The sequence below is a fragment of the Eucyclogobius newberryi genome, unplaced genomic scaffold, assembly GCF_026437365.1.
Source record: "Eucyclogobius newberryi isolate DKJ021-1_F unplaced genomic scaffold, fEucNew1.0.hap1 SCAF_5, whole genome shotgun sequence".
Classification (NCBI taxonomy): domain Eukaryota; kingdom Metazoa; phylum Chordata; class Actinopteri; order Gobiiformes; family Gobiidae; genus Eucyclogobius; species Eucyclogobius newberryi.
The window spans coordinates 1565870-1593266 of NW_027316167.1; the positions used below are offsets into that span (position 1 = coordinate 1565870).

The 27397-nt window shown below is 52.9% G+C and overlaps 3 protein-coding genes across 4 annotated transcripts in view; 2 read left to right on the plus strand and 1 right to left on the minus strand.

Annotated features, from left to right (window-relative positions):
- The window catches only part of LOC140380800 (V-type proton ATPase subunit d 1), a 371409-nt gene that overhangs the window by 271128 nt on the left and 72884 nt on the right, over positions 1 to 27397 (plus strand). The window lies entirely within an intron of this gene.
- hddc3 (HD domain containing 3) lies at positions 1472 to 24070 on the minus strand. Of its 2 annotated transcripts, none has more exons than XM_072464712.1 (5): positions 24007 to 24070; positions 11918 to 12044; positions 11650 to 11705; positions 3358 to 3598; positions 1472 to 1721 (listed from the first exon to the last, which is right to left on the minus strand). In XM_072464712.1, exons 2-5 carry the CDS (start codon positions 12033 to 12035, stop codon positions 1582 to 1584), a joined length of 555 nt encoding a protein of 184 aa, XP_072320813.1. In that variant the 5' UTR covers positions 12036 to 12044; positions 24007 to 24070; the 3' UTR covers positions 1472 to 1581. The 2 variants fall into 2 exon arrangements, with proteins under 2 accessions (XP_072320813.1, XP_072320814.1); XM_072464713.1 differs by having other exon boundaries at positions 24011 to 24029.
- The window catches only part of vps33b (VPS33B late endosome and lysosome associated), a 31734-nt gene continuing 29202 nt past the window's right edge, over positions 24866 to 27397 (plus strand). The window contains exons 1-3 of the mRNA XM_072464704.1: positions 24866 to 25011; positions 26708 to 26788; positions 26904 to 26965. Coding sequence (XP_072320805.1) covers positions 24916 to 25011; positions 26708 to 26788; positions 26904 to 26965 — 239 coding nt within the window. The 5' untranslated portion in view covers positions 24866 to 24915. The remainder of the gene's footprint in view (positions 25012 to 26707; positions 26789 to 26903; positions 26966 to 27397) is intronic.

The window sequence follows — 27397 nt, forward strand, 5'->3', positions numbered from 1 at the left end:
GACCAGCCTCCTGCTGGTGCCAGAGTCAGGACTAAACATGGACCGGCCTCCTGCTGGTTCTGCTTTGACAAAGTTCAAATCTAAGATAAAAACAGTTTTGTTTAGCTGTGTTTGACTGAAAAGATTTTATTTGCAGAGGAACGTCCTCTCAGCCTGTTGTTAAGAGCCAAGTTTGGGCTCTCAAAGTTAAAAGAGACAATAAACAGGACAAAAGAAGGAATTAGTCTGTCTCTTATGTCTCAGGACTAGGACGAGGACAAGGACTAGGGTTAGGGCAACATTTTAAGACACAAACGGGTTCATCCTCAGGACAAGATGCAACACAAAAACAGAACAATGTGGTTGATTCTGTCCAAAGCAGTGAAGAAAGTGTGAAGAGCGCCACCTAGTGACACTCCCTCCTGAAACTAAACACTCCCCCTGAAACTAAACACTCCCTCCTGAAACTAAACACTCCCCCTGAAACTAAACACTCCCTCCTGAAACTAAACACTCCCTCCTGAAACTAAACACTCCCTCCTGAAACTAAACACTCCCCCTGAAACTAAACACTCCCTCCTGAAACTAAACACTCCCTCCTGAAACTAAACACTCCCCCTGAAACTAAACACTCCCTCCTGAAACTAAACACTCCCTCCTGAAACTAAACACTCCCCCTGAAACTAAACACTCCCTCCTGAAACTAAACACTCCCTCCTGAAACTAAACACTCCCTCCTGAAACTAAACACTCCCCCTGAAACTAAACACTCCCCCTGAAACTAAACACTCCCTCCTGAAACTAAACACTCCCTCCTGAAACTAAACACTCCCTCCTGAAACTAAACACTCCCTCCTAAACACTCCCCCTGAAACTAAACACTCCCTCCTGAAACTAAACACTCCCCCTGAAACTAAACACTCCCTCCTGAAACTAAACACTCCCCCTGAAACTAAACACTCCCCCTGAAACTAAACACTCCCCCTGAAACTGAACACTCCCTCCTGAAACTGAACACTCCCTCCTGAAACTAAACACTCCCTCCTGAAACTAAACCAGAGGGTTAAGGTTCAATTTACCGGGAATATACAGCAGCCTTTTGAAGCCGTGGGTCAGGTACTCATCAGTGATGAGGAGCTGCAGCAGCAGGGGGTCCATTACAAGACTCTCAGGGGTTTCAGGTGAAACTTCAAAACAATACTAACAAACTAACTGACCCGATCAGAGTAACTGACCCGATCAGAGTAACTGACCCGATCAGAGTAACTGACCCGATCAGAGTAATCAGACTAGAACCACAGATTCAGAACAACTCTTGGAGAAGAGTCTTGATTTTCTAAAAACAGTGTCTGATGACGACAAAAACGAATCTTTTTATGATGCTCTTTTAATGTTCTTTCAATATTCTGACACGTCCGCTCCTCGTTTGGTGAAGATTCTGTGGTAGTTTCAGGATCTGGACACGTCCACTCCTCGTTTGGTGAAGATTCTGTGGTAGTTTCAGGATCTGGACACGTCCGCTCCTCGTTTGGTGAAGATTCTGTGGTAGTTTCAGGATCTGGACACGTCCACTCCTCGTTTGGTGAAGATTCTGTGGTAGTTTCAGGATCTGGACACGTCCACTCCTCGTTTGGTGAAGAGCTGGTCCAGTTTCTGCTCCAGGACTGGACTGGTTCCTCGGAGGCCTTTCACCACATCACAGGCCCAGACAAAGTACTCCTGAACACGCTGCTCGGTCCAGCCTGAACAACACAAGACTTTAAAGACTACAAACAGTAGAAAACAGACCCTAAACCCACTGCACCACATTCCTCCATCGCTCCAGCCTGAAAGAACCGAGCTAAAGTCCTGGTTTAGTCCATCAGACCAGGAGGTTTATCCTCTGTTACCTCACTGTCTATTAAAGGTGACCAAGGTGATGAGGCTCATTTCCAAAGGCCAGTTAAAGGTCATTTATTTGAGCAAAACTAAAACATCACCTCTGCTCGGAGAAGGTCAAGAACAGTTTGAAATGTATTTCCACAAGAATGAAACCTGCTTTAGACCAAGTTTGTACCTAATTCTCACCCATGGTCCAGGTCTCTCAGGTTTAGACCTGGTTTAGACTTAGTTCTTACCCACAGGAGTGCTGGTGTCCAGGTCTCTCAGGTTTAGACCCAGTTCTTACCCACAGGAGTGCTGGTGTCCAGGTCTCTCAGGTTTAGACTTGGTTCTTACCCACAGGAGTGCTGGTGTCCAGGTCTCTCAGGTTTAGACTTGGTTCTTACCCACAGGAGTGCTGGTGTCCAGGTCTCTCAGGTTTAGACCCAGTTCTTACCCACAGGAGTGCTGGTGTCCAGGTCTCTCAGGTTTAGACCCAGTTCTTACCCACAGGAGTGCTGGTGTCCAGGTCTCTCAGGTTTAGACTTGGTTCTTACCCACAGGAGTGCTGGTGTCCAGGTCTCTCAGGTTTAGACCCAGTTCTTACTCACAGGAGTGCTGGTGTCCAGGTCTCTCAGGTTTAGATCTCGTTTAGACCCAGTTCTTACCCACAGGAGTGCTGGTGTCCAGGTCTCTCAGGTTTAGACTTGGTTCTTACCCACAGGAGTGCTGGTGTCCAGGTCTCTCAGGTTTAGACTTGGTTCTTACCCACAGGAGTGCTGGTGTCCAGGTCTCTCAGGTTTAGACCCAGTTCTTACCCACAGGAGTGCTGGTGTCCAGGTCTCTCAGGTTTAGACTTGGTTCTTAACCACAGGAGTGCTGGTGTCCAGGTCTCTCAGGTTTAGACCCAGTTCTTACCCACAGGAGTGCTGGTGTCCAGGTCTCTCAGGTTTAGACTTGGTTCTTACCCACAGGAGTGCTGGTGTCCAGGTCTCTCAGGTTTAGACCCAGTTCTTACCCACAGGAGTGCTGGTGTCCAGGTCTCTCAGGTTTAGACCCAGTTCTTACCCACAGGAATGCTGGTGTCCAGGTCTCTCAGGTTTAGACTTGGTTCTTACCCACAGGAGTGCTGGTGTCCAGGTCTCTCAGGTTTAGACCCAGTTCTTACCCACAGGAGTGCTGGTGTCCAGGTCTCTCAGGTTTGGACTTGGTTATTACCCACAGGAGTGCTGGTGTCCAGGTCTCTCAGTTTTAGACTTGGTTCTTACCCACAGGAGTGCTGGTGTCCAGGTCTCTCAGGTTTAGACTTGGTTCTTACCCACAGGAGTGCTGGTGTCCAGGTCTCTCAGGTTTAGACTTGGTTCTTACCCACAGGAGTGCTGGTGTCCAGGTCTCTCAGGTTTAGACTTGGTTCTTACCCACAGGAGTGCTGGTGTCCAGGTCTCTCAGGTTTAGACTTGGTTCTTACCCACAGGAGTGCTGGTGTCCAGGTCTCTCAGGTTTAGACTTGGTTCTTACCCACAGGAGTGCTGGTGTCCAGGTCTCTCAGGTTGTACAGTTTGTCGGACAGCTTGACCAGTTTGGCTTGAGGGCTGCAGTGTGGCGCATGTTCCACTTGGAGGCGCTTTCTCTCGGCTTTGGGCAGCGTTTTGTCATCAGTGACTTCGGACACGATCCTGGACACAACGGGACCAAAGCAGGTGTCCAGCTCCTGCAGGGACGTGTCCGTGTCCTCCACCGTGTCATGAAGCAGCGCCGCCTGGAACCAGACACACGGGTCAGAACCAGACACACGGGTCAGAACCACACGGGTCAGAACCACACGGGTCAGAACCAGACACACGGGTCAGAACCACACGGGTCAGAACCAGACATACGGGTCAGAACCAGACACACGGGTCAGAACCAGACACACGGGTCAGAACCAGATTTATATATATATATATATATATATATATATATATATATATATATATAAATAAGTAAAAGATAAGATAAGGGAAATTCCAGTGTTTCAACTGAGATTAGAAACAGAAACATAATAGAAAACTTATAAAACACCGGTTATAACATTCTTATTTACAGTGTTGTATGGAGAGATCAAAATGCATCAGGATGATTGACATTATGTCACAATATTGTACATGGGTATGACAGTATTGCACATGGGTATGACAGTATAGTACTTGTGTGAAGGAGATAAAAACCTGGATGACACTAAACTACCTGCTTCTTAACCCTGAAAAAACCGAGGTCATTGTGCTGGTCCTAAGCATCTACGAGACGCTCTATCTGAGCAGATAGTCACACTGGACAATGTCAGTGTAGCCTCCAGTTCTACTGTAAGAAACCTTGGAGTCTTATTTGACCAGGAGCTCTCATTTAAAGCTCATATAAATCAAGCTTGTAAAACAGCCTATTTCCATTTGCGCAACATCGCCAAAATCAGAAGAATCCTGCCTAAAAGTGATGCCGAAAAACTTATCCATGCATTTGTAACGACTAGATTAGACTACTGTAACTCCTGCTTGCAGCGTGTCCTAAAAGCTCCATAAAAAGCTTTCAACTGGTTCAAAATGCAGCAGCAAGATTACTAACAGGAACAAAAAGAAGAGAGCACATTACGCCAGTGCTGAAGTCTCTTCACTGGCTCCCCGTCGAGTCTAGAATCAAATTCAAAATTCTACTCTTGACCTACAAAGCCATAAATGACATGGCCCCATCCGACCTCAAAGATGCTATGGAACCATATCATCCAAACAGAGCTCTTCGCTCTCAGAATGCTGGCCTTCTGGTGGTGCCAAGAGTCTCTAAAAGTACTGTAGGAGGTAGAGCCTTCTGGTGGTGCCAAGAGTCTCTAAAAGTACTGTAGGAGGTAGAGCGTTTAGCTCCCAAGCCCCTGTGTTATGGAATCAGCTCCCGACCCATGTTAAATATGCTGACACAGTCTCTTCATTTAAGTCCAGGCTTAAAACGTTCCTCTTCGAAATCGCTTATGGTCAGAGTAGTTAGGAACAGAAAGATAAACCCACAGCTTCAGCTACGCTGCCCTAGGAGTAACTGTGCTGGGGGAAGTATGACAGCTTGAGCACTATCCTCTTCTTCTGACTACTTATGCTATCAAACAATATTTATTTTTTAATTCCACTTGCAAACTGTTCACCGCCTTCTTTTTCTTTCTCTCACTCCTGAGGACCTGTGGACCCAGATGTCCCTCTCCTGGTGAAGTGGTCCCTGCCCCATGTGGACGGTCCCTCATCTGCCTGAAGAGTGGCTCCAGTTCGCCTCAGACGGTCCCTCATCTGCCTGAAGAGTGGGTCCAGCTCGCCTCCGACGGTGCCTCATCTACCTGAAGAGTGGGTCCAGCTCGCCTCCCACGGTCCCTCATCTGCCTGAGGAGTGGGTCCAGTTCGCCTCCGACGGTCCCTCATCTGCCTGAAGAGTGGGTCCTGCTCGACTCCGACGGTCCCTCATCTGCCTGAAGAGTGGGTCCAGTTCGCCTCAGTCGGTCCCTCATCTGCCTGAAGAGTGGGTCCAGCTGCAGTCTCCTCGTGTCCGTCTGTCCGTCTGTGAGAGTCGGATCTCTCCTTCACTGGAACTCCTCCAGGTTTCTACGCTTTTTTCCCAAAGAGGTTTTTTTTTTGTAGTTTTTCCTGGCCGAGAAGGAGAGTCTAAGGACAGAGGACCCTGGGACATCGTCCCTCGCCACCACAGACATTGTCTGACTTCATCGCCACCACAGACATTGTCTGACTCCATCGCCACCACAGACATTGTCTGACTCCATCGCCACCACAGACATTGTCTGACTTCATCGCCACCACAGACATTGTTGATTCATTTCTCCCTGTGGCCCTCAGAGGCAACTGTTGTTGTGATTTTGGGCCTTACAAAAATAAATTGATTTGATTTGATTTGATTTGATATTGCACATGGGTATGTCAGTATTGCACATGGGTATGACAGTATTGCACATGGGTATGTCAGTGTTGCACATGGGTATGACAGTGTTGCACATGGGTATGTCAGTGTTGTACATGGGTATGTCAGTATTGCACATGGGTATGACAGTATTGCACATGGGTATGTCAGTATTGCACATGGGTATGACAGTGTTGCACATGGGTATGACAGTGTTGCACATGGGTATGACAGTGTTGCACATGGGTATGACAGTGTTGCACATGGGTATGTCAGTATTGCACATGGGTATGTCAGTATTGCACATGGGTATGTCAGTATTGCACATGGGTATGACAGTATTGCACATGGGTATGACAGTGTTGCACATGGGTATGACAGTATTGCACATGGGTATGACAGTGTTGCACATGGGTATGACAGTATTGCACATGGGTATGACAGTGTTGCACATGGGTATGACAGTGTTGCACATGGGTATGTCAGTATTGCACATGGGTATGTCAGTATTGCACATGGGTATGACAGTGTTGCACATGGGTATGACAGTGTTGCACATGGGTATGACAGTGTTGCACATGGGTATGTCAGTGTTGCACATGGGTATGACAGTGTTGCACATGGGTATGACAGTATTGCACATGGGTATGACAGTATTGCACATACGTATGACAGTATTATACATGGGTATGACAGTGTTGCACATGGGTATGACAGTATTGCACATGGGTATGACAGTATTATACATGGGTATGACAGTGTTGCACATGGGTATGACAGTATTGCACATGGGTATGACAGTGTTGCACATGGGTATGACAGTATTGCACATGGGTATGACAGTGTTGCACATGGGTATGACAGTGTTGCACATGGGTATGACAGTGTTGCACATGGGTATGACAGTGTTGCACATGGGTATGTCAGTGTTGCACATGGGTATGACAGTATTGCACATGGGTATGACAGTATTGCACATGGGTATGACAGTGTTGCACATGGGTATGTCAGTGTTGCACATGGGTATGACAGTGTTGCACATGGGTATGTCAGTGTTGCACAGGAGTATGTCAGTGTTGCACATGGGTATGACAGTGTTGCACATGGGTATGTCAGTGTTGCACATGGGTATGACATTATTGCACATGGGTATGTCAGTGTTGCACATGGGTATGACAGTGTTGCACATGGGTATGACAGTATTGCACATGGGTATGACTGTTGCACATGGGTATGTCAGTGTTGCACATGGGTATGTCAGTGTTGCACATGGGTATGTCAGTGTTGCACATGGGTATGTCAGTGTTGCACATGGGTATGTCAGTGTTGCACATGGGTATGTCAGTGTTGCACATGGGTATGTCAGTGTTGCACATGGGTATGTCAGTGTTGCACATGGGTATGACAGTGTTGCACATGGGTATGTCAGAATTGCACATGGGTATGACAGTATTGCACATGGGTATGTCAGTATTGCACATGGGTATGACAGTGTTGCACATGGGTATGACAGTATTGCACATGGGTATGACAGTATTGCACATGGGTATGACAGTGTTGCACATGGGTATGTCAGTATTGCACATGGGTATGATAGTATTGCACATGGGTATGACAGTATTGCACATGGGTATGACAGTATTGCACATACGTATGACAGTATTATACATGGGTATGACAGTGTTGCACATGGGTATGTCAGTGTTGTCCATGGGTATGACAGTATTGCACATGGGTATGACAGTGTTGCACATGGGTATGACAGTATTGCACATGGGTATGACAGTATTGCACATGGGTATGACAGTATTGCACATACGTATGACAGTATTATACATGGGTATGACAGTGTTGCACATGGGTATGACAGTGTTGCACATGGGTATGACAGTGTTCCAAATGGGTATGTCAGTGTTGAACATGGGTATGACAGTATTGCACATGGGTATGACAGTATTGCACATGGGTATGACAGTGTTGCACATGGGTATGTCAGTGTTGCACATGGGTATGACAGTGTTGCACATGGGTATGTCAGTGTTGCACAGGAGTATGACAGTGTTGCACATGGGTATGTCAGTGTTGCACATGGGTATGACATTATTGCACATGGGTATGTCAGTGTTGCACATGGGTGTGACAGTGTTGCAAATGGGTGTGACAGTGTTGCACATGGGTATGACAGTGTTGCACATGGGTATGACAGTGTTGCACATGGGTATGACAGTGTTGCACATGGGTATGTCAGTGTTGCACATGGGTATGACAGTATTGCACATGGGTATGACAGTGTTGCACATGGGTATGTGCAGGTATGACAGTGTTGCACATGGGTATGACAGTGTTGCACATGGGTATGTCAGTGTTGCACATGGGTATGACAGTATTGCACATGGATATGTCAGTGTTGCACATGGGTATGTCAGTGTTGCACATGGGTATGACAGTATTGCACATGGGTATGACAGTGTTGCACATGGGTATGTCAGTATTGCACATGGGTATGACAGTATTGCACATGGGTATGTCAGTATTGCACAAGGGTATGACAGTGTTGCACATGGGTATGACAGTATTGCACATGGGTATGACAGTATTGCGCATGGGTATGACAGTGTTGCGCATGGGTATGACAGTATTGCACATGGGTATGACAATGTTGCACATGGGTATGTCAGTGTTGCACATGGGTATGACAGTGTTGCACATGGGTATGTCAGTGTTGCACATGGGTATGACAGTATTGCACATGGGTATGTCAGTGTTGCACATGGGTATGACAGTTTTGCACATGGGTATGACAGTGTTGCACATGGGTATGTCAGTATTGCACATGGGTATGACAGTATTGCACATGGGTATGACAGTGTTGCACATGGGTATGACAGTATTGCACATGGGTATGACAGTGTTGCACATGGGTATGTCAGTATTGCACATGGGTATGACAGTATTGCACATGGGTATGTCAGTATTGCACAAGGGTATGACAGTGTTGCACATGGGTATGACAGTATTGCACATGGGTATGACAGTATTGCGCATGGGTAAGACAGTGTTGCGCATGGGTATGACAGTATTGCACATGGGTATGACAGTGTTGCACATGGGTATGTCAGTGTTGCACATGGGTATGACAGTGTTGCACATGGGTATGTCAGTGTTGCACATGGGTATGACAGTATTGCACATGGGTATGTCAGTGTTGCACATGGGTATGACAGTTTTGCACATGGGTATGACAGTGTTGCACATGGGTATGTCAGTATTGCACATGGGTATGACAGTATTGCACATGGGTATGACAGTGTTGCACATGGGTATGACAGTATTGCACATGGGTATGACAGTGTTGCACATGGGTATGTCAGTATTGCACATGGGTATGACAGTATTGCACATGGGTATGTCAGTATTGCACAAGGGTATGACAGTGTTGCACATGGGTATGACAGTATTGCACATGGGTATGACAGTATTGCGCATGGGTAAGACAGTGTTGCGCATGGGTATGACAGTATTGCACATGGGTATGACAGTGTTGCACATGGGTATGTCAGTGTTGCACATGGGTATGACAGTGTTGCACATGGGTATGTCAGTGTTGCACATGGGTATGACAGTATTGCACATGGGTATGTCAGTGTTGCACATGGGTATGACAGTTTTGCACATGGGTATGACAGTGTTGCACATGGGTATGTCAGTATTGCACATGGGTATGACAGTATTGCACATGGGTATGACAGTATTGCACATGGGTATGACAGTGTTGCGCAAGGGTATGACAGTGTTGCACATGGGTATGACAGTATTGCACATGGGTATGACAGTATTGCGCATGGGTATGACAGTGTTGCGCATGGGTATGACAGTATTGCACATGGGTATGACAATGTTGCACATGGGTATGTCAGTGTTGCACATGGGTATGACAGTGTTGCACATGGGTATGTCAGTGTTGCACATGGGTATGACAGTATTGCACATGGGTATGTCAGTGTTGCACATGGGTATGACAGTTTTGCACATGGGTATGACAGTGTTGCACATGGGTATGTCAGTATTGCACATGGGTATGACAGTATTGCACATGGGTATGACAGTGTTGCACATGGGTATGACAGTATTGCACATGGGTATGACAGTGTTGCACATGGGTATGTCAGTATTGCACATGGGTATGACAGTATTGCACATGGGTATGTCAGTATTGCACAAGGGTATGACAGTGTTGCACATGGGTATGACAGTATTGCACATGGGTATGACAGTATTGCGCATGGGTAAGACAGTGTTGCGCATGGGTATGACAGTATTGCACATGGGTATGACAGTGTTGCACATGGGTATGTCAGTGTTGCACATGGGTATGACAGTGTTGCACATGGGTATGTCAGTGTTGCACATGGGTATGACAGTATTGCACATGGGTATGTCAGTGTTGCACATGGGTATGACAGTTTTGCACATGGGTATGACAGTGTTGCACATGGGTATGTCAGTATTGCACATGGGTATGACAGTATTGCACATGGGTATGACAGTATTGCACATGGGTATGACAGTGTTGCGCAAGGGTATGACAGTATTGCACATGGGTATGACAGTGTTTGTTGTAGAGTCTGACAGCAGCAGAAGGACAGACGTGTGAAACGTCTCCTTCACACAGCGAGGGTGGATCAGTCACTGAAGCTGCTCTCCAGAGTGGACAGTGTCCTGCAGGGGACAGAGTGTCCTGCAGGGGGGGACAGAGTGTCCTGCAGGGGACAGAGTGTCCTGCAGGGGACAGAGTGTCCTGCAGGGGGGACAGAGTGTCCTGCAGGGGACAGAGTGTCCTGTAGGGGGCGACACTCATGGTCCAGCATAGATGTGAGTTTAGCCAGGACCTTTCTGTCCCCCACCTCCTGCACCGAGTCCAGAGGACAGCCCAGGACGGAGCTGTGTCCAGCTTCTTCTTCTCTGTGATGACCACACCTACAGGAGCTGATGCACCACAGAGGAGGAGATGGTCTTCAGGAGCGGCCCTGTCAGGAGTGGCCCTGTCAGAAGTGGCCCTGTCAGGAGTGGCCCTGTCAGGAGTGGCCCTGTCAGGAGCGGCCCTGTCACTCCAAAAGACCTGAGTCTCCTCAGGAGGTGGAGTCCACTCTGGCTCTTCCTGTTCAGTCTGTGTTATGAGTCCAGTTTGTGGTTCAGATGAAACACCAGGTCCTTGTATGAGTCACTCTCTCAATGTCCCGTCCCTGGATGTTCACTGGTGAGGGGGGCGTGGCCTCTGTGGAAGTCCACCATCATCTCCTTGGTCTTCCCCGCGTTGATGAGGAGTAGGTTCCACAAAGTCCTGCTCCAGTCCTCTGTCCTCCACATCATCGTCTGTGATGAGTCCCATGATGGCAGAGTGGTCAGAGAACTTCTGCAGGACACAGCTGTCCATGTCTGAGGTCTGCAGTGTAAAGGGTGAAGAGAAATTCCATCATAAACAACCGGAAGGTTGAATCTTGACCCCCGTAATGCAATTTTGAATCCCTGGAGGTAGACGTCCAGGTCATTTGGACGCTAGTCAGTTACACAGGGAGGAGAGAGTGAGTCAGGGCTGATGGCCCATTCAAGGACTGATAGTGAACAAAGAGCTAGCCTCTTTGTTCACTATCAGTCCTTGAATGAGTTTGATAGAAAACTAAACAAGGTTTAGTTTCTGGTGAAACCAATAACACCTTTTCATCAGGAGGTCCCACCTGGTGGACAGGGCCTACCCAGAGAGGGATAAATATCTGAGTCTTGATTCACAGATTGAGAATGACTTTTGGATGAGAGTTGAAACGAGTCCAGATGATACAACTGAATCTTTTTCTACAAGGGAACCACACCCACAGGACAAGTAAAGTTCACCTGGAGAACGCAGACGTCTGTTACTCCGGCCTCGTGGCTCAGGATCCGCGCCACTCCTGAAACACACACATTTATGACACACACACTAATGGTAATGCGATTGTTGTGGTTGACGTGGTCGTGGTTGACGTGGTCGTGGTTGACGTGGTCGTGGTTGACGTGGTCGTGGTTGACGTGGTCGTGGTTGACGTGGTCGTGGTTGACGTGGTCGTGGTTGACGTGGTCGTGGTTGACGTGGTCGTGGTTGACGTTGACGTGGTAGTAGTACCTATTGGGTGGTTGATGTAAGGCGTGGCGTCTGGATCTTTGCGTCGCTGGTTCCGGTGTTTTTCTGCTGCAAAGTTCACCGTCTCCAGCAGAAGCACCGCATCAGAACAGGACTCCATCACTGGCTCCTGTGTCCTCCCGATGTCTCTTCTTGATGTCTCCTCCTGATGTCTCCTCCTGATGTCTCCTCCTGATGTCTCCTCCTGATGTCTCCTCCTGATGTCACCGGATCACATTTGAGAGTCACGATTATCATCAGGAGAAATATTGCTTTACTTCACTTTACCACCGCAGGCGTCCCACTGTCCCACTTTACCACCGCAGGCGTCCCAATGTCCCACTTTACCACTGCAGGTGTCCCACTGTCCCACTTTACCACCGCAGGCGTCCCACTGTCCCACTTTACCACCGCAGGCGTCCCAATGTCCCACTTTACCACTGCAGGTGTCCCACTGTCCCACTTTACCACTGCAGGCGTCCCACTATCCCACTTTACCACCGCAGGCGTCCCACTGTCCCACTTTACCACCGCAGGCGTCCCACTTTACCACTGCAGGCGTCCCACTGTCCCACTTTACCACCGCAGGCGTCCCACTGTCCCACTTTACCACCGCAGGCGTCCCACTGTCCCACTGTCCCACTTTACCACCGCAGGCGTCCCACTGTCCCACTTTACCACCGCAGGCGTCCCACTTTCCCACTTTACCACCGCAGGCGTCCCACTGTCCCACTTTACCACTGCAGGCGTCCCACTGTCCCACTTTACCACTGCAGGCGTCCCACTGTCCCATTTTACCACCGCAGGCGTCCCACTGTCCCACTTTACCACCGCAGGCGTCCCACTTTACCACTGCAGGCGTCCCACTTTACCACCGCAGGCGTCCCACTGTCCCACTTTACCACCGCAGGCGTCCCACTTTCTCACCGCAGGCGTCCCACTTTCCCACCGCAGGCGTCCCACTGTCCCACTTTACCACCGCAGGCGTCCCACTTTACCACTGCAGGTGTCCCACTGTCCCACTTTACCACTGCAGGCGTCCCACTTTACCACCGCAGGCGTCCCACTGTCCCACTTTACCACCGCAGGCGTCCCACTTTACCACCGCAGGCGTCCCACTTTACCACCGCAGGTGTCCCACTGTCCGACTTTACCACTGCAGGCGTCCCACTTTACCACTGCAGGTGTCCCACTGTCCCACTTTACCACTGCAGGCGTCCCACTTTACCACTGCAGGTGTCCCACTTTACCACTGCAGGTGTCCCACTGTCCCACTTTATCACTGCAGGCGTCCCACGTTACCACTGCAGGCGTCCTACTTTACCACTGCAGGTGTCCCACTGTCCCACTTTACCACCGCAGGCGTCCCACTTTACCACTGCAGGTGTCCCACTTTACCACTGCAGGTGTCCCAATGTCCCACTTTACCACTGCAGGTGTCCCACTGTCCCACTTTACCACCGCAGGCGTCCCACTTTACCACTGCAGGTGTCCCACTTTACCACTGCAGGTGTCCCAATGTCCCACTTTACCACTGCAGGTGTCCCACTTTACCACTGCAGGCGTCCCACTTTACCACTGCAGGCGTCCCACTTTACCACTGCAGGTGTCCCACTTTACCACTGCAGGCGTCCCACTTTACCACTGCAGGTGTCCCACTTTACCACTGCAGGCGTCCCACTTTACCACCGCAGGTGTCCCACTTTACAACTGCAGGTGTCCCACTTTACCACTGCAGGTGTCCCACTTTACCACTGCAGGTGTCCCAATGTCCCACTTTACCACTGCAGGTGTCCCACTGTCCCACTTTACCACCGCAGGCGTCCCACTTTACCACTGCAGGTGTCCCACTTTACCACTGCAGGTGTCCCAATGTCCCACTTTACCACTGCAGGTGTCCCACTTTACCACTGCAGGCGTCCCACTTTACCACTGCAGGCGTCCCACTTTACCACTGCAGGTGTCCCACTTTACCACTGCAGGCGTCCCACTTTACCACTGCAGGTGTCCCACTTTACCACTGCAGGCGTCCCACTTTACCACCGCAGGTGTCCCACTTTACCACTGCAGGCGTCCCACTTTACCACTGCAGGTGTCCCACTTTACCACTGCAGGTGTCCCACTGTCCCACTTTATCACTGCAGGCGTCCCACGTTACCACTGCAGGCGTCCTACTTTACCACTGCAGGTGTCCCACTGTCCCACTTTACCACCGCAGGCGTCCCACTTTACCACTGCAGGTGTCCCACTTTACCACTGCAGGTGTCCCAATGTCCCACTTTACCACTGCAGGTGTCCCACTGTCCCACTTTACCACCGCAGGCGTCCCACTTTACCACTGCAGGTGTCCCACTTTACCACTGCAGGTGTCCCAATGTCCCACTTTACCACTGCAGGTGTCCCACTTTACCACTGCAGGCGTCCCACTTTACCACTGCAGGCGTCCCACTTTACCACTGCAGGTGTCCCACTTTACCACTGCAGGCGTCCCACTTTACCACTGCAGGTGTCCCACTTTACCACTGCAGGCGTCCCACTTTACCACCGCAGGTGTCCCACTTTACAACTGCAGGTGTCCCACTTTACCACTGCAGGTGTCCCACTTTACCACTGCAGGTGTCCCAATGTCCCACTTTACCACTGCAGGTGTCCCACTGTCCCACTTTACCACCGCAGGCGTCCCACTTTACCACTGCAGGTGTCCCACTTTACCACTGCAGGTGTCCCAATGTCCCACTTTACCACTGCAGGTGTCCCACTTTACCACTGCAGGCGTCCCACTTTACCACTGCAGGCGTCCCACTTTACCACTGCAGGTGTCCCACTTTACCACTGCAGGCGTCCCACTTTACCACTGCAGGTGTCCCACTTTACCACTGCAGGCGTCCCACTTTACCACCGCAGGTGTCCCACTTTACCACTGCAGGTGTCCCACTTTACCAATATAACCCCTGGAGTCTCTTCACTGGCTCCTGTCCAGTTTAGAATCACATTTAAACTCCTCCTGACCTACAAAGCCATGACATGGCCCCTCCCACCTCAAAGATGCTATAGGACAGGGGCCCTATAGGACAGGCTATAGGACAGGGGCCCTTTAGGACAGGGGCCCTTTAGGACAGGGGCCCTATAGGCCAGGGGCCCTATAGGCCAGGGGCCCTTTAGGACAGGCTATAGGACAGGGGCCCTTTAGGACAGGGGCCCTTTAGGACAGGGGCCCTTTAGGACAGGGGCCCTTTAGGACAGGGGCCCTATAGGCCAGGGGCCCTATAGGACAGGGGCCCTATAGGACAGGGGCCCTATAGGACAGGGGCCCTTTAGGACAGGGGAGGACAGGGGCCCTATAGGACAGGGGAGGACAGGGGCCCTATAGGACAGGGGCCCTTTAGGACAGGGGCCCTTTAGGACAGGGGCCCTATAGGACAGGGGAGGACAGGGGCCCTATAGGACAGGGGAGGACAGGGGCCCTATAGGACAGGGGCCCTTTAGGACAGGGGCCCTTTAGGACAGGGGCCCTATAGGACAGGGGCCCTATAGGACAGGGGAGGACAGGGGCCCTATAGGACAGGGGCCCTTTAGGACAGGGGAGGACAGGGGCACTATAGGACAGGGGCACTAAAGGACAGGGGCCCTATAGGACAGGGGAGGACAGGGGCCCTATAGGACAGGGGCACTATAGGACAGGGGCACTATAGGACAGGGGCCCTATAGGACAGGGGCACTATAGGACAGGGGCACTATAGGACAGGGGCACTATAGGACAGGGGCCCTATAGGACAGGGGCACTATAGGACAGGGGCACTATAGGACAGGGGCACTATAGGACAGGGGCACTATAGGACAGGGGCACTATAGGACAGGGGCCGGTGTTCCAGGCTATGCGCGGAAGTGGGCGGGGCTTGGGCTTCCATTGGATTCAGCTCAGAAGGAGAAACGTTCTCAAAAGACACGTTTGTACATTATTAAGTGTTCTATTCTAAACAGAAGTGTTCTATTCTAAACAGAAGTGTTCTATTCTAAACAGAAGTGTTCTATTCTAAACAGAAGTGTTCTATTCTAAACAGAAGTGTTCTATTCTAAACAGAAGTGTTCTATTCTAAACAGAAGTGTTCTATTCTAAACAGAAGTGTTCTATTCTAAACAGAAGTGTTCTATTCTAAACAGAAGTGTTCTATTCTAAACAGAAGTGTTCTATTCTAAACAGAAGTGTTCTATTCTAAACAGAAGGTTCAGTTCCTCGTGTTCTTCTGAAGCTCGTCACGTTACGGCAGCAGAATTGTTCCTCAAATATACGTTTAAGATCACCGTCATTTTCAATCTCCAGCACGCTCCTGATCCTCTTGTTGCTCACGCTCCTGATCCTCGTGTTGCTCACGCTCCTGATCCTCTTGTTGCTCACGCTCCTGATCCTCTTGTTGCTCACGCTCCTGATCCTCTTGTTGCACACGCTCCTGATCCTCGTGTTGCTCACGCTCCTGATCCTCTTGTTGCGCACGCTCCTGATCCTCTTGTTGCTCACGCTCCTGATCCTCGTGTTGCTCACGCTCCTGATCCTCTTGTTGCTCACGCTCCTGATCCTCTTGTTGCACACGCTCCTGATCCTCTTGTTGCACACGCTCCTGATCCTCGTGTTGCTCACGCTCCTGATCCTCTTGTTGCACACGCTCCTGATCCTCTTGTTGCACACGCTCCTGATCCTCTTGTTGCACACGCTCCTGATCCTCGTGTTGCTCACGCTCCTGATCCTCTTGTTGCTCACGCTCCTGATCCTCTTGTTGCACACGCTCCTGATCCTCTTGTTGCACACGCTCCTGATCCTCGTGTTGCTCACGCTCCTGATCCTCTTGTTGCACACGCTCCTGATCCTCTTGTTGCACACGCTCCTGATCCTCTTGTTGCACACGCTCCTGATCCTCTTGTTGCACACGCTCCTGATCCTCTTGTTGCACACGCTCCTGATCCTCTTGTTGCTCACGCTCCTGATCCTCTTGTTGCACACGCTCCTGATCCTCTTGTTGCACACGCTCCTGATCCTCTTGTTGCACAAGCTCCTGATGTTGCACACGCTCCTGATCCTCTTGTTGCACAAGCTCCTGATCCTCTTGTTGCACAAGCTCCTGATGTTGCACACGCTCCTGATCCTCTTGTTGCGCATGCTCCTGATCCTCTTGTTGCGCACGCTCCTGATCCTCTTGTTGCGCACGCTCCTAATCCTCTTGTTGCGCACGCTCCTAATCCTCTTTTTGCACACACTCCTGATGTTGCACATGCTCCTGATTCTCTTGTTGCACACGCTCCTGATCCTCTTGTTGCTCACACTCTTGTTGCGCACGCTCCTGATCCTCTTGTTGCGCACGCTCCTCTTGTTGCGCACGCTCCTGATCCTCTTGTTGCGCACGCTCCTGATCCTCTTGTTGCGCATGCTCCTGATCCTCTTGTTGCGCATGCTCCTGATCCTCCTGTTGCGCACGCTCCTGATCCTCTTGTTGCGCACGCTCCTAATCCTCTTGTTGCGCACGCTCCTAATCCTCTTTTTGCACATACTCCTGATGTTGCACATGCTCCTGATTCTCTTGTTGCACACGCTCCTGATCCTCTTGTTGCTCACGCTCCTGATCCTCTTGTTGCGCATGCTCCTGATCCTCTTGTTGCGCATGCTCCTGATCCTCCTGTTGCGCACGCTCCTGATCCTCTTGTTGCGCACGCTCCTAATCCTCTTGTTGCGCACGCTCCTAATCCTCTTTTTGCACACACTCCTGATGTTGCACATGCTCCTGATTCTCTTGTTGCACACGCTCCTGATCCTCTTGTTGCTCACACTCTTGTTGCGCACGCTCCTGATCCTCTTGTTGCGCACGCTCCTCTTGTTGCGCACGCTCCTGATCCTCTTGTTGCGCACGCTCCTGATCCTCGTGTTGCTCACGCTCCTGATCCTCTTGTTGCTCACGCTCCTGATCCTCTTGTTGCTCACGCTCCTGATCCTCTTGTTGCACACGCTCCTGATCCTCGTGTTGCTCACGCTCCTGATCCTCTTGTTGCACACGCTCCTGATCCTCTTGTTGCACACGCTCCTGATCCTCTTGTTGCACACGCTCCTGATCCTCTTGTTGCGCACGCTCCTGATCCTCTTGTTGCGCACGCTCCTAATCCTCTTGTTGCGCACGCTCCTAATCCTCTTTTTGCACACACTCCTGATGTTGCACATGCTCCTGATTCTCTTGTTGCACACGCTCCTGATCCTCTTGTTGCTCACACTCTTGTTGCGCACGCTCCTGATCCTCTTGTTGCGCACGCTCCTCTTGTTGCGCACGCTCCTGATCCTCTTGTTGCGCACGCTCCTGATCTTCGTATTGCTCACGCTCCTGATCCTCTTGTTGCGCATGCTCCTGATCCTCTTGTTGCGCATGCTCCTGATCCTCCTGTTGCGCACGCTCCTGATCCTCTTGTTGCGCACGCTCCTAATCCTCTTGTTGCGCACGCTCCTAATCCTCTTTTTGCACACACTCCTGATGTTGCACATGCTCCTGATTCTCTTGTTGCACACGCTCCTGATCCTCTTGTTGCTCACACTCTTGTTGCGCACGCTCCTGATCCTCTTGTTGCGCACGCTCCTCTTGTTGCGCACGCTCCTGATCCTCTTGTTGCGCACGCTACTGATCCTCGTGTTGCTCACGCTCCTGATCCTCTTGTTGCTCACGCTCCTGATCCTCTTGTTGCTCACGCTCCTGATCCTCTTGTTGCACACGCTCCTGATCCTCGTGTTGCTCACGCTCCTGATCCTCTTGTTGCTCACGCTCCTGATCCTCTTGTTGCTCACGCTCCTGATCTTCTTGTTGCGCACGCTCCTGATCCTCGTGTTGCTCACGCTCCTGATCCTCTTGTTGAACACGCTCCTGATCCTCTTGTTGCACACGCTCCTGATCCTCTTGTTGCACACGCTCCTGATCCTCTTGTTGTGTGGAGTTATGGAGCATGTCTTCAACATGAGCCTGAAGCTGAGGCTGGTACCACAGGTCTGAAGACCTCCTGTCTGGTACCACAGGTCTGAAGACCTCCTGTCTGGTACCTGTGCCTAAGACACCGCGCCCCAAAGACCTCAACAGCTTCAGGCCGGTGTCTCTCACGTCCTGATGAAGACACTGGAGCTGGTCCTGGACCACCTCCGCTCCACCGTGAGCTCAGGACCTGCTGCAGTTTGTATACGTCCTGACATCAGAGTGGAGGACGCCGTCATCTCCTGCTGCACCGCTCTCTCTCTCACCTGGAGAAGCCTGGCAGCTCTGTGAGGATCCTGTTCTTTCATCTCTCCAGCGCCTTCAACACCATCAGCTCCTGAGGGACAAGCTGGAGACGGCTCCTGAGGGACAAGCTGGAGACGGCTCCTGAGGGACAAGCTGGAGACGGCTCATGAGGGACAAGCTGGAGACGGCTCCTGAGGGACAAGCTGGAGACGGCTCCTGAGGGACAAGCTGGAGACGGCTCCTGAGGGACAAGCTGGAGACGGCTCCTGAGGGACAAGCTGGAGACGGCTCCTGAGGGACAAGCTGGAGACGGCTCCTGAGGGACAAGCTGGAGACGGCTCCTGAGGGACAAGCTGGAGACGGCTCCTGAGGGACAAGCTGGAGACGGCTCCTGAGGGACAAGCTGGAGACGGCTGATGTGGAGTACGACCTGCAGAGTGGATCCTGGACGACCTCACAGACCGACCCCAGTTTGTAAGAGCCCGGGACTGTGTGTCTGACACTCGGACCTGCAGTGTGGGGACCTGCAGTGTGGGGACCTGCAGTGTGGGGGCCTGCAGTGTGGGGGCCTGCAGTGTGGGGGCCTGCAGTGTGGGGGACCTGCAGTGTGGGGGACCTGCAGTGTGGGGACCTGCAGTGTGAGGGACCTGCAGTGTGAGGGACCTGCAGTGTGGGGGGCCTGCAGTGTGGGGACCTGCAGTGTGGGGGACCTGCAGTGTGGGGGACCTGCAGTGTGGGGGCCTGCAGTGTGGGGGCCTGCAGTGTGGGGGACCTGCAGTGCGGGGGACCTGCAGTGTGGGGGACCTGCAGTGTGAGGGACCTGCAGTGTGGAGGACCTGCAGTGTGGGGGACCTGCAGTGTGGGGGACCTGCAGTGTGGGGGACCTGCAGTGTGGGGGACCTGCAGTGTGGGGGACCTGCAGTGTGGGGGACCTGCAGTGTGGGGGACCTGCAGTGTGGAGGACCTGCAGTGTGGAGGACCTGCAGTGTGGGGGGGACCTGCAGTGTGAGGGACCTGCAGTGTGGGGGACCTGCAGTGTGGGGGACCTGCAGTGTGGGGGGCCTGCAGTGTGGGGGGCCTGCAGTGTGGGGGACCTGCAGTGTGGGGGACCTGCAGTGTGGGGACCTGCAGTGTGGGGACCTGCAGTGTGGGGGACCTGCAGTGTGGGGACCTGCAGTGTGGAGGACCTGCAGTGTGGGGGACCTGCAGTGTGGGACCTGCAGTGTGGGACCTGCAGTGTGGGGACCTGCAGTGTGGGGACCTGCAGTGTGGGGACCTGCAGTGTGGGGGACCTGCAGTGTGGGGGACCTGCAGTGTGGGGGACCTGCCGTGTGGGACCTGCAGTGTGAAGGCCTGCAGTGTGGGGGACCTGCAGTGTGGAGGACCTGCAGTGTGGGGGACCTGCAGTGTGGGGGACCTGCAGTGTGGGACCTGCAGTGTGAGGGACCTGCAGTGTGAGAGACCTGCAGTGTGGAGGACCTGCAGTGTGGGGGACCTGCAGTGTGGGGGACCTGCAGTGTGGGACCTGCAGTGTGAGAGACCTGCAGTGTGGGGGGGACCTGCAGTGTGGGGGGGACCTGCAGTGTGGGGACCTGCAGTGTGAGGGACCTGCAGTGTGAGGGACCTGCAGTGTGGGGGACCTGCAGTGTGGGGGACCTGCAGTGTGGGGGCCCCAGGGCACCGTCCTCGCGCCCTTTCTCTTCACCCTTTACACTGCAGACCTCAGACACGTACAGTTGTGTCCTGCAGAAGTTCTCTGACCACTCTGCCATCATGGGACTCATCACAGACGATGATGTGGAGGACAGAGGACAGAGGACAGAGGACAGAGGACTGGAGCAGGACTTTGTGGAACCTCCTCCTCATCAACGCGGGGAAGACCAAGGAGAGGCCACGCCCCCCTCACCAGTGAACATCCAGGGACGGGACAGGCCACGCCCCCCTCACCAGTGAACATCCAGGGACGGGACAGGCCACGCCCCCTTCACCAGTGAACATCCAGGGACGGGACAGGCCACGCCCCCCTCACCAGTGAACATCCAGGGACGGGACAGGCCACGCCCCCCTCACCAGTGAACATCCAGGGACGGGACAGGCCACGCCCCCCTCACCAGTGAACATCCAGGGACGGGACAGGCCACGCCCCCCTCACCAGTGAACATCCAGGGACGGGACAGGCCACGCCCCCCTCACCAGTGAACATCCAGGGACGGGACAGGCCACGCCCCCCTCACCAGTGAACATCCAGGGACGGGACAGGCCACGCCCCCCTCACCAGTGAACATCCAGGGACGAGACAGGCCACGACAGGGCCGCTCCTGACAGGGCCACTCCTGACAGGGCCACTCCTGACAGGGCCGCTCCTGACAGGGCCGCTCCTGACAGGGCCGCTCCTGACAGGGCCACTCCTGACAGGGCCACTCCTGACAGGGTCGCTCCTGACAGGGCCACTCCTGACAGGGTCGCTCCTGAAGACCTTCTCCTCCTCTGTGGTGCATCAGCTCCTGTAGGTGTGGTCATCACAGAGAAGAAGAAGCTGGACACAGCTCTGTCCTGGACTGTCCTCTGGACTCGGTGCAGGAGGTGGGGGACAGAAAGGTCCTGGCTAAACTCACATCTATGCTGGACCATGAGTGACGCCCCCTACAGGACACTCTGTCCCCTGCAGGACAATCTGTCCCCCCTGCAGGACACTCTGTCCCCTGCAGGACTCTGTCCCCTGCAGGACATTCTGTCCCCTGACACTCTGTCCCCCCCTGCAGGACATTCTGTCCCCTGCAGGACACTCTGTCCCCCCCTGCAGGACACTCTCTGTCCCCCCCTGCAGGACACTCTGTCCCCTGCAGGACACTATGTCCCCCCTGCAGGACACCCCCTGCAGGACACTCTGTCTCTGTCCCCCCTGCAGGACACTCTGTCCCCTGCAGGACACTCTGTCCCCCCCTGCAGGACACTCTCTGTCCCCTGCAGGACACTCTGTCCCCTGCAGGACTCTGTCCCCCCTGCAGGACACTCTGTCCCCCCTGCAGGACACTCTGTCCCCTGCAGGACGCTCTGTCCCCTGCAGGACATTCTGTCCCCTGACACTCTGTCCCCCCCTGCAGGACATTCTGTCCCCTGCAGGACACTCTGTCCCCCCCTGCAGGACACTCTCTGTCCCCTGCAGGACACTCTCTGTCCCCTGCAGGACACTCTGTCCCCTGCAGGACACTCTGTCCCCCCTGCAGGACACCCCCTGCAGGACACTCTGTCTCTGTCCCCCCTGCAGGACACTCTGTCCCCTGCAGGACACTCTGTCCCCCCCTGCAGGACACTCTCTGTCCCCTGCAGGACACTCTGTCCCCTGCAGGACTCTGTCCCCCCTGCAGGACACTCTGTCACCCCTGCAGGACACTCTGTCACCCCTGCAGGACACTCTGTCCCCTGCAGGACTCTGTCCCCCCTGCAGGACACTCTGTCACCCCTGCAGGACACTCTGTCACCCCTGCAGGACACTCTGTCCCCTGCAGGACACTCTGTCACCCCTGCAGGACACTCTGTCACCCCTGCAGGACACTCTGTCCCCCCTGCAGGACACTCTGTCACCCCTGCAGGACACTCTGTCACCCCTGCAGGACACTCTGTCCCCTGCAGGACACTCTGTCCCCTGCAGGACTCTGTCCGCTCTGGAGAGCAGCTTCAGTGACTGATCCACCCTCGCTGAAGGAGACGTTTCACACGTCTTTCCTTCTGCTGATGTCAGACTTTAGAACAAACACTGTTCGTCCTGAACACTCACAATTCTGACATATGTGTAATTACTGTTGTGATTCACGTGAAATGGTATTTATTTATTTGTCATTGGGAGTTTTTGTTTATAGGAGATCTTCTGTATCTTCCTGCGTTGCAACAATGAAATTTCCCCATGTGGGACAAAAAGGAATATCTTATCTTATTATATATGTATTATACATGTATAATATTATACATGCCCCCTGGAGGACGCTCACATGTGTCTGAGGACAGCGTCCCCTGGAGGACGCTCACGTGTGTCTGAGGACAGCGTCCCCTGGAGGACGCTCACGTGTGTCTGAGGACAGCGTCCCCTGGAGGACGCTCACGTGTGTCTGAGGACAGCGTCCCCTGGAGGACGCTCACGTGTGTCTGAGGACAGCGTCCCCTGGAGGACGCTCACGTGTGTCTGAGGACAGCGCCCCCTGGAGGACGCTCACGTGTGTCTGAGGACAGCGTCCCCTGGAGGACGCTCACGTGTGTCTGAGGACAGCTCACGTGTGTCTGAGGACAGCGTCCCCTGGAGGACGCTCACGTGTGTCTGAGGACAGCGCCCCCTGGAGGACGCTCACGTGTGTCTGAGGACAGCGCCTCCTGGAGGACGCTCACATGTGTCTGAGGACAGCGCCTCCTGGAGGACGCTCACATGTGTCTGAGGACAGCGCCCCCTGGAGGACGCTCACATGTGTCTGAGGACAGCGCCTCCTGGAGGACGCTCACATGTGTCTGAGGACAGCGCCTCCTGGAGGACGCTCACATGTGTGTCTGAGGACAGCGCCTCCTGGAGGACGCTCAGGTGTGTCTGAGGACAGCGCCCCCTGGAGGACGCTCACATGTGTCTGAGGACAGCGCCTCCTGGAGGACGCTCACATGTGTCTGAGGACAGCGCCCCCTGGAGGACACTCACATGTGTCTGAGGACAGCGCCCCCTGGAGGACACTCACGTGTGTCTGAGGACAGCGCCCCCTGGAGGACGCTCACATGTGTCTGAGGCTTCTACATTACATTATGTCCCGCTGAGGCTTTAGAAAAAGGACACATTTTGACCTGTTTTAGTTTAAATAAACTTTAAAGACTTTGTACTTACTTAGTTACAGTCTGTGCTCTTGTCTCTGCACGATCTGCGTCGCTCTGTCACCGTCCGAGGCACTTCCGGGTTCATCTTCTTCGTGTCATTTCCTCGTGGCACATTGCTGCCCCCTCAGGACCCAAGCTTGAAGGGGAGGAACAGACACCACCCGCGGAGGGAGAGTTTTTTTATATACAGTATATAAATATAATACAGTATATAAATATATAATATTATTAATATTTTTTATTATTATTAATAATAATTCATGTTTATTTCTCTCATTACATTTCTGCAGCTTGCGCGCTACATCGAGCTATTACATTAGCCTACTGTAGGTGGCGATCGTTTTCCAAAGAAGTAAAGAAGAAGAAGCGTTTCCTCCAACGTCACTTCCGTCATCTTTACGGCTACTTTGGATTTAAAAAAATAAAATAAGCCTATTCTTTACCGTTTACACTTGTATTACTCCCCGTGACATCAGAGTTTCATCTTTATTACATCGTTTTTGTATTGCAATAGTTCAGCTCTTTTATACAACGCGGAAGTGCAAATATTTGTGAGATTCGTGTTTGTTTTTAGCCGCGGAGCTAAATGTCCACGTCCGCTTCAGTTTTCACTCGAGCCTGAGCTAAATGTGTTTTTTGAGATAAATGTGTTTTTTGAGATAAATGTGTTTTTTGAGATAAATGTATTTGGGGAAAGTAAAGGAGGATTTAAGATTCTGATTCTGTCTGCGGCGCGTAAAGCGAACAGGAGCGAAATAGAAGCGATTTGAGTCCGTCACACGCGAAACGAGTTGAAATGGTTCATAACCGCGTCACAATATCTGCACTTTAGACCCCCGTCCCGTGTCCCGTCCCGTCCCGTCCCGTCCTGTCCCGTCCCGTCCCGTCCCGTCCCGTCCCGTCCCAGTCCTGGAAATGGCCGCAGTTTTCCGCAGAGACGCGCCGCCGCAGCCGGATTTTTCTCTCCTAAAACGACTCGCGAGAGATCAACTCATCTTCCTCCTGGAGCAGGTTCTGACCAATCCTCTGACCCTCTGCTCCTCTGACCCTCTGCTCCTCTGACCCTCCACTCCTCTGACCCTCTGCTCCTCCTCTGACCCTCTGCTCCTCTGACCCTCCGCTCCTCTGACCCTCTGCTCCTCTGACCCTCTGCTCCTCCTCTGACCCTCTGCTCCTCCACTGACCCTCTGTTCCTCTGACCCTCTGTTCCTCTGACCCTCTGTTCTTCTGACCCTCTGTTCCTCTGCTCCTCTGACCCTCTGCTCCTCTGACCCTCTGCTCCTCTGACCCTCTGTTCCTCTGACCCTCTGTTCTTCTGACCCTCTGACCCTCTGTTCCTCTGCTCCTCTGACTCTCTGACCCTCTGTTCCTCTGACCCTCTGTTCCTCTGACCCTCTGCTCCTCTGACCCTCTGCTCCTCTGACCCTCTGCTCCTCTGACCCTCTGCTCCTCTGACCCTCTGCTCCTCTGACCCTCTTTTCCTCTAACCCTCTTTTCCTCTGTTCCTCTGACCCTCTGCTCCTCTGACTCTCTGACCCTCTGTTCCTCTGACCCTCTGTTCCTCTGACCCTCTGCTCCTCTGACCCTCTGCTCCTCTGACTCTCTGACCCTCTGTTCCTCTGACCCTCTGTTCCTCTGACCCTCTGCTCCTCTGACTCTCTGACCCTCTGTTCCTCTGACCCTCTGTTCCTCTGACCCTCTGCTCCTCTGACTCTGACCCTCTGTTCCTCTGACCCTCTGACCCTCTGTTCCTCTGCTCCTCTGTTCCTCTGCTCCTCTGACCCTCTTCCTCTGACCCTCTTTCCCTCTGCTCCTCTGACCCTCTGTTCCTCTGTTCCTCTGACCCTCTGTTCCTCTGACCCTCTGCTCCTCTGACTCTCTGACCCTCTGTTCCTCTGACCTTCTGCTCCTCTGACCCTCTTCTCCTCTGCTCCTCTGACCCTCTGCTCCTCTGCCCCTCTTCCTCTGACCCTCTTTTCCTCTGACCCTCTTTTCCTCTGTTCCTCTAACCCTCTGACCCTCTGCTCCTCTGACCCTCTGACCCTCTGTTCCTCTGTTCCTCTGCTCCTCTGCTCCTCTGCTCCTCTGACCCTCTGTTCCTCTGACCCTCTGCTCCTCTGACCCTCCGACCCTCTGACCCTCTGCTCCTCTGACCCTCTGCTCCTCTGACCCTCTGCTCCTCTGACCCTCTGCTCCTCTGACCCTCTGTTCCTCTGCTCCTCTGCTCCTCTGACCCTCTGCTCCTCTGACCCTCTGCTCCTCTGACCCTCTGCTCCTCTGACCCTCTGTTCCTCTGTTCCTCTGCTCCTCTGCTCCTCTGCTCCTCTGACCCTCTGTTCCTCTGACCCTCTGCTCCTCTGACCCTCCGACCCTCTGACCCTCTGCTCCTCTGACCCTCTGCTCCTCTGACCCTCTGCTCCTCTGACCCTCTGCTCCTCTGACCCTCTGTTCCTCTGCTCCTCTGCTCCTCTGACCCTCTGCTCCTCTGACCCTCTGCTCCTCTAACCCTCTGTTCCTCTGACCCTCTGTTCCTCTGCTCCTCTGACCCTCTGTTCCTCTGCTCCTCTGCTCCTCTGACCCTCTGTTCCTCTGACCCTCTGCTCCTCTGACCCTCCGACCCTCTGACCCTCCGACCCTCCGAGCCTCTGACCCTCTGCTCCTCTGACCCTCTGCTCCTCTGACCCTCTGACCCTGGTCTTTCTCGTAGCTTCCAGGTAAGAAGGACTTGTTCATGGATGCAGACCTGATGAGTCCCCTGGATCGCATCGTGAATGTTTCCACGCTCAAGGTGCAGCAGCTCTGAACTCTGAACTCTGAACTCTGAACTCTGAACTCTGAACTCTGAACTCTGAACTCTGAACTCTTTTATTTCCATATCGAGTTTTGACACAAAATGTTTTCAGCAACACGAAGTGGACAAACTGTACAAAGTGGAGCACAAGACTGTGACGTCATCGGCCGATCAGTGAGTCTGACCCTCTGACCCTCTGCTCCTGTAACCCTCTGACCCTTTAACCCTCTGACCCTGTGATCCTCTGCTCCTGTGACCCTTTAACCCTCTGCTCCTCTGACCCTTTAACCCCCTGACCCTCTGACCCTGTGACCCTTTAACCCTCTGACCCTTTAACCCTCTGCTCCTCTGACCCTTTAACCCTCTGCTCCTCTAACCCTCTGCTCCTCTGACCCTCTGCTCCTCTGACCCTCTGCTCCTCTGACCCTGTGACCCTCTGACCATGTGACCCTCTGCTCTTCTGACCCTGTGACCCTCTGACCCTTTAACCCCCTGACCCTTTGACCCTCTGACCCTTTAACCCTCTGCTCCTCTGACCCTCTGTTCCTCTGACCCTTTAACCCCCTGACCCTGTGACCCTCTGACCCTTTAACCCTCTGACCCTTT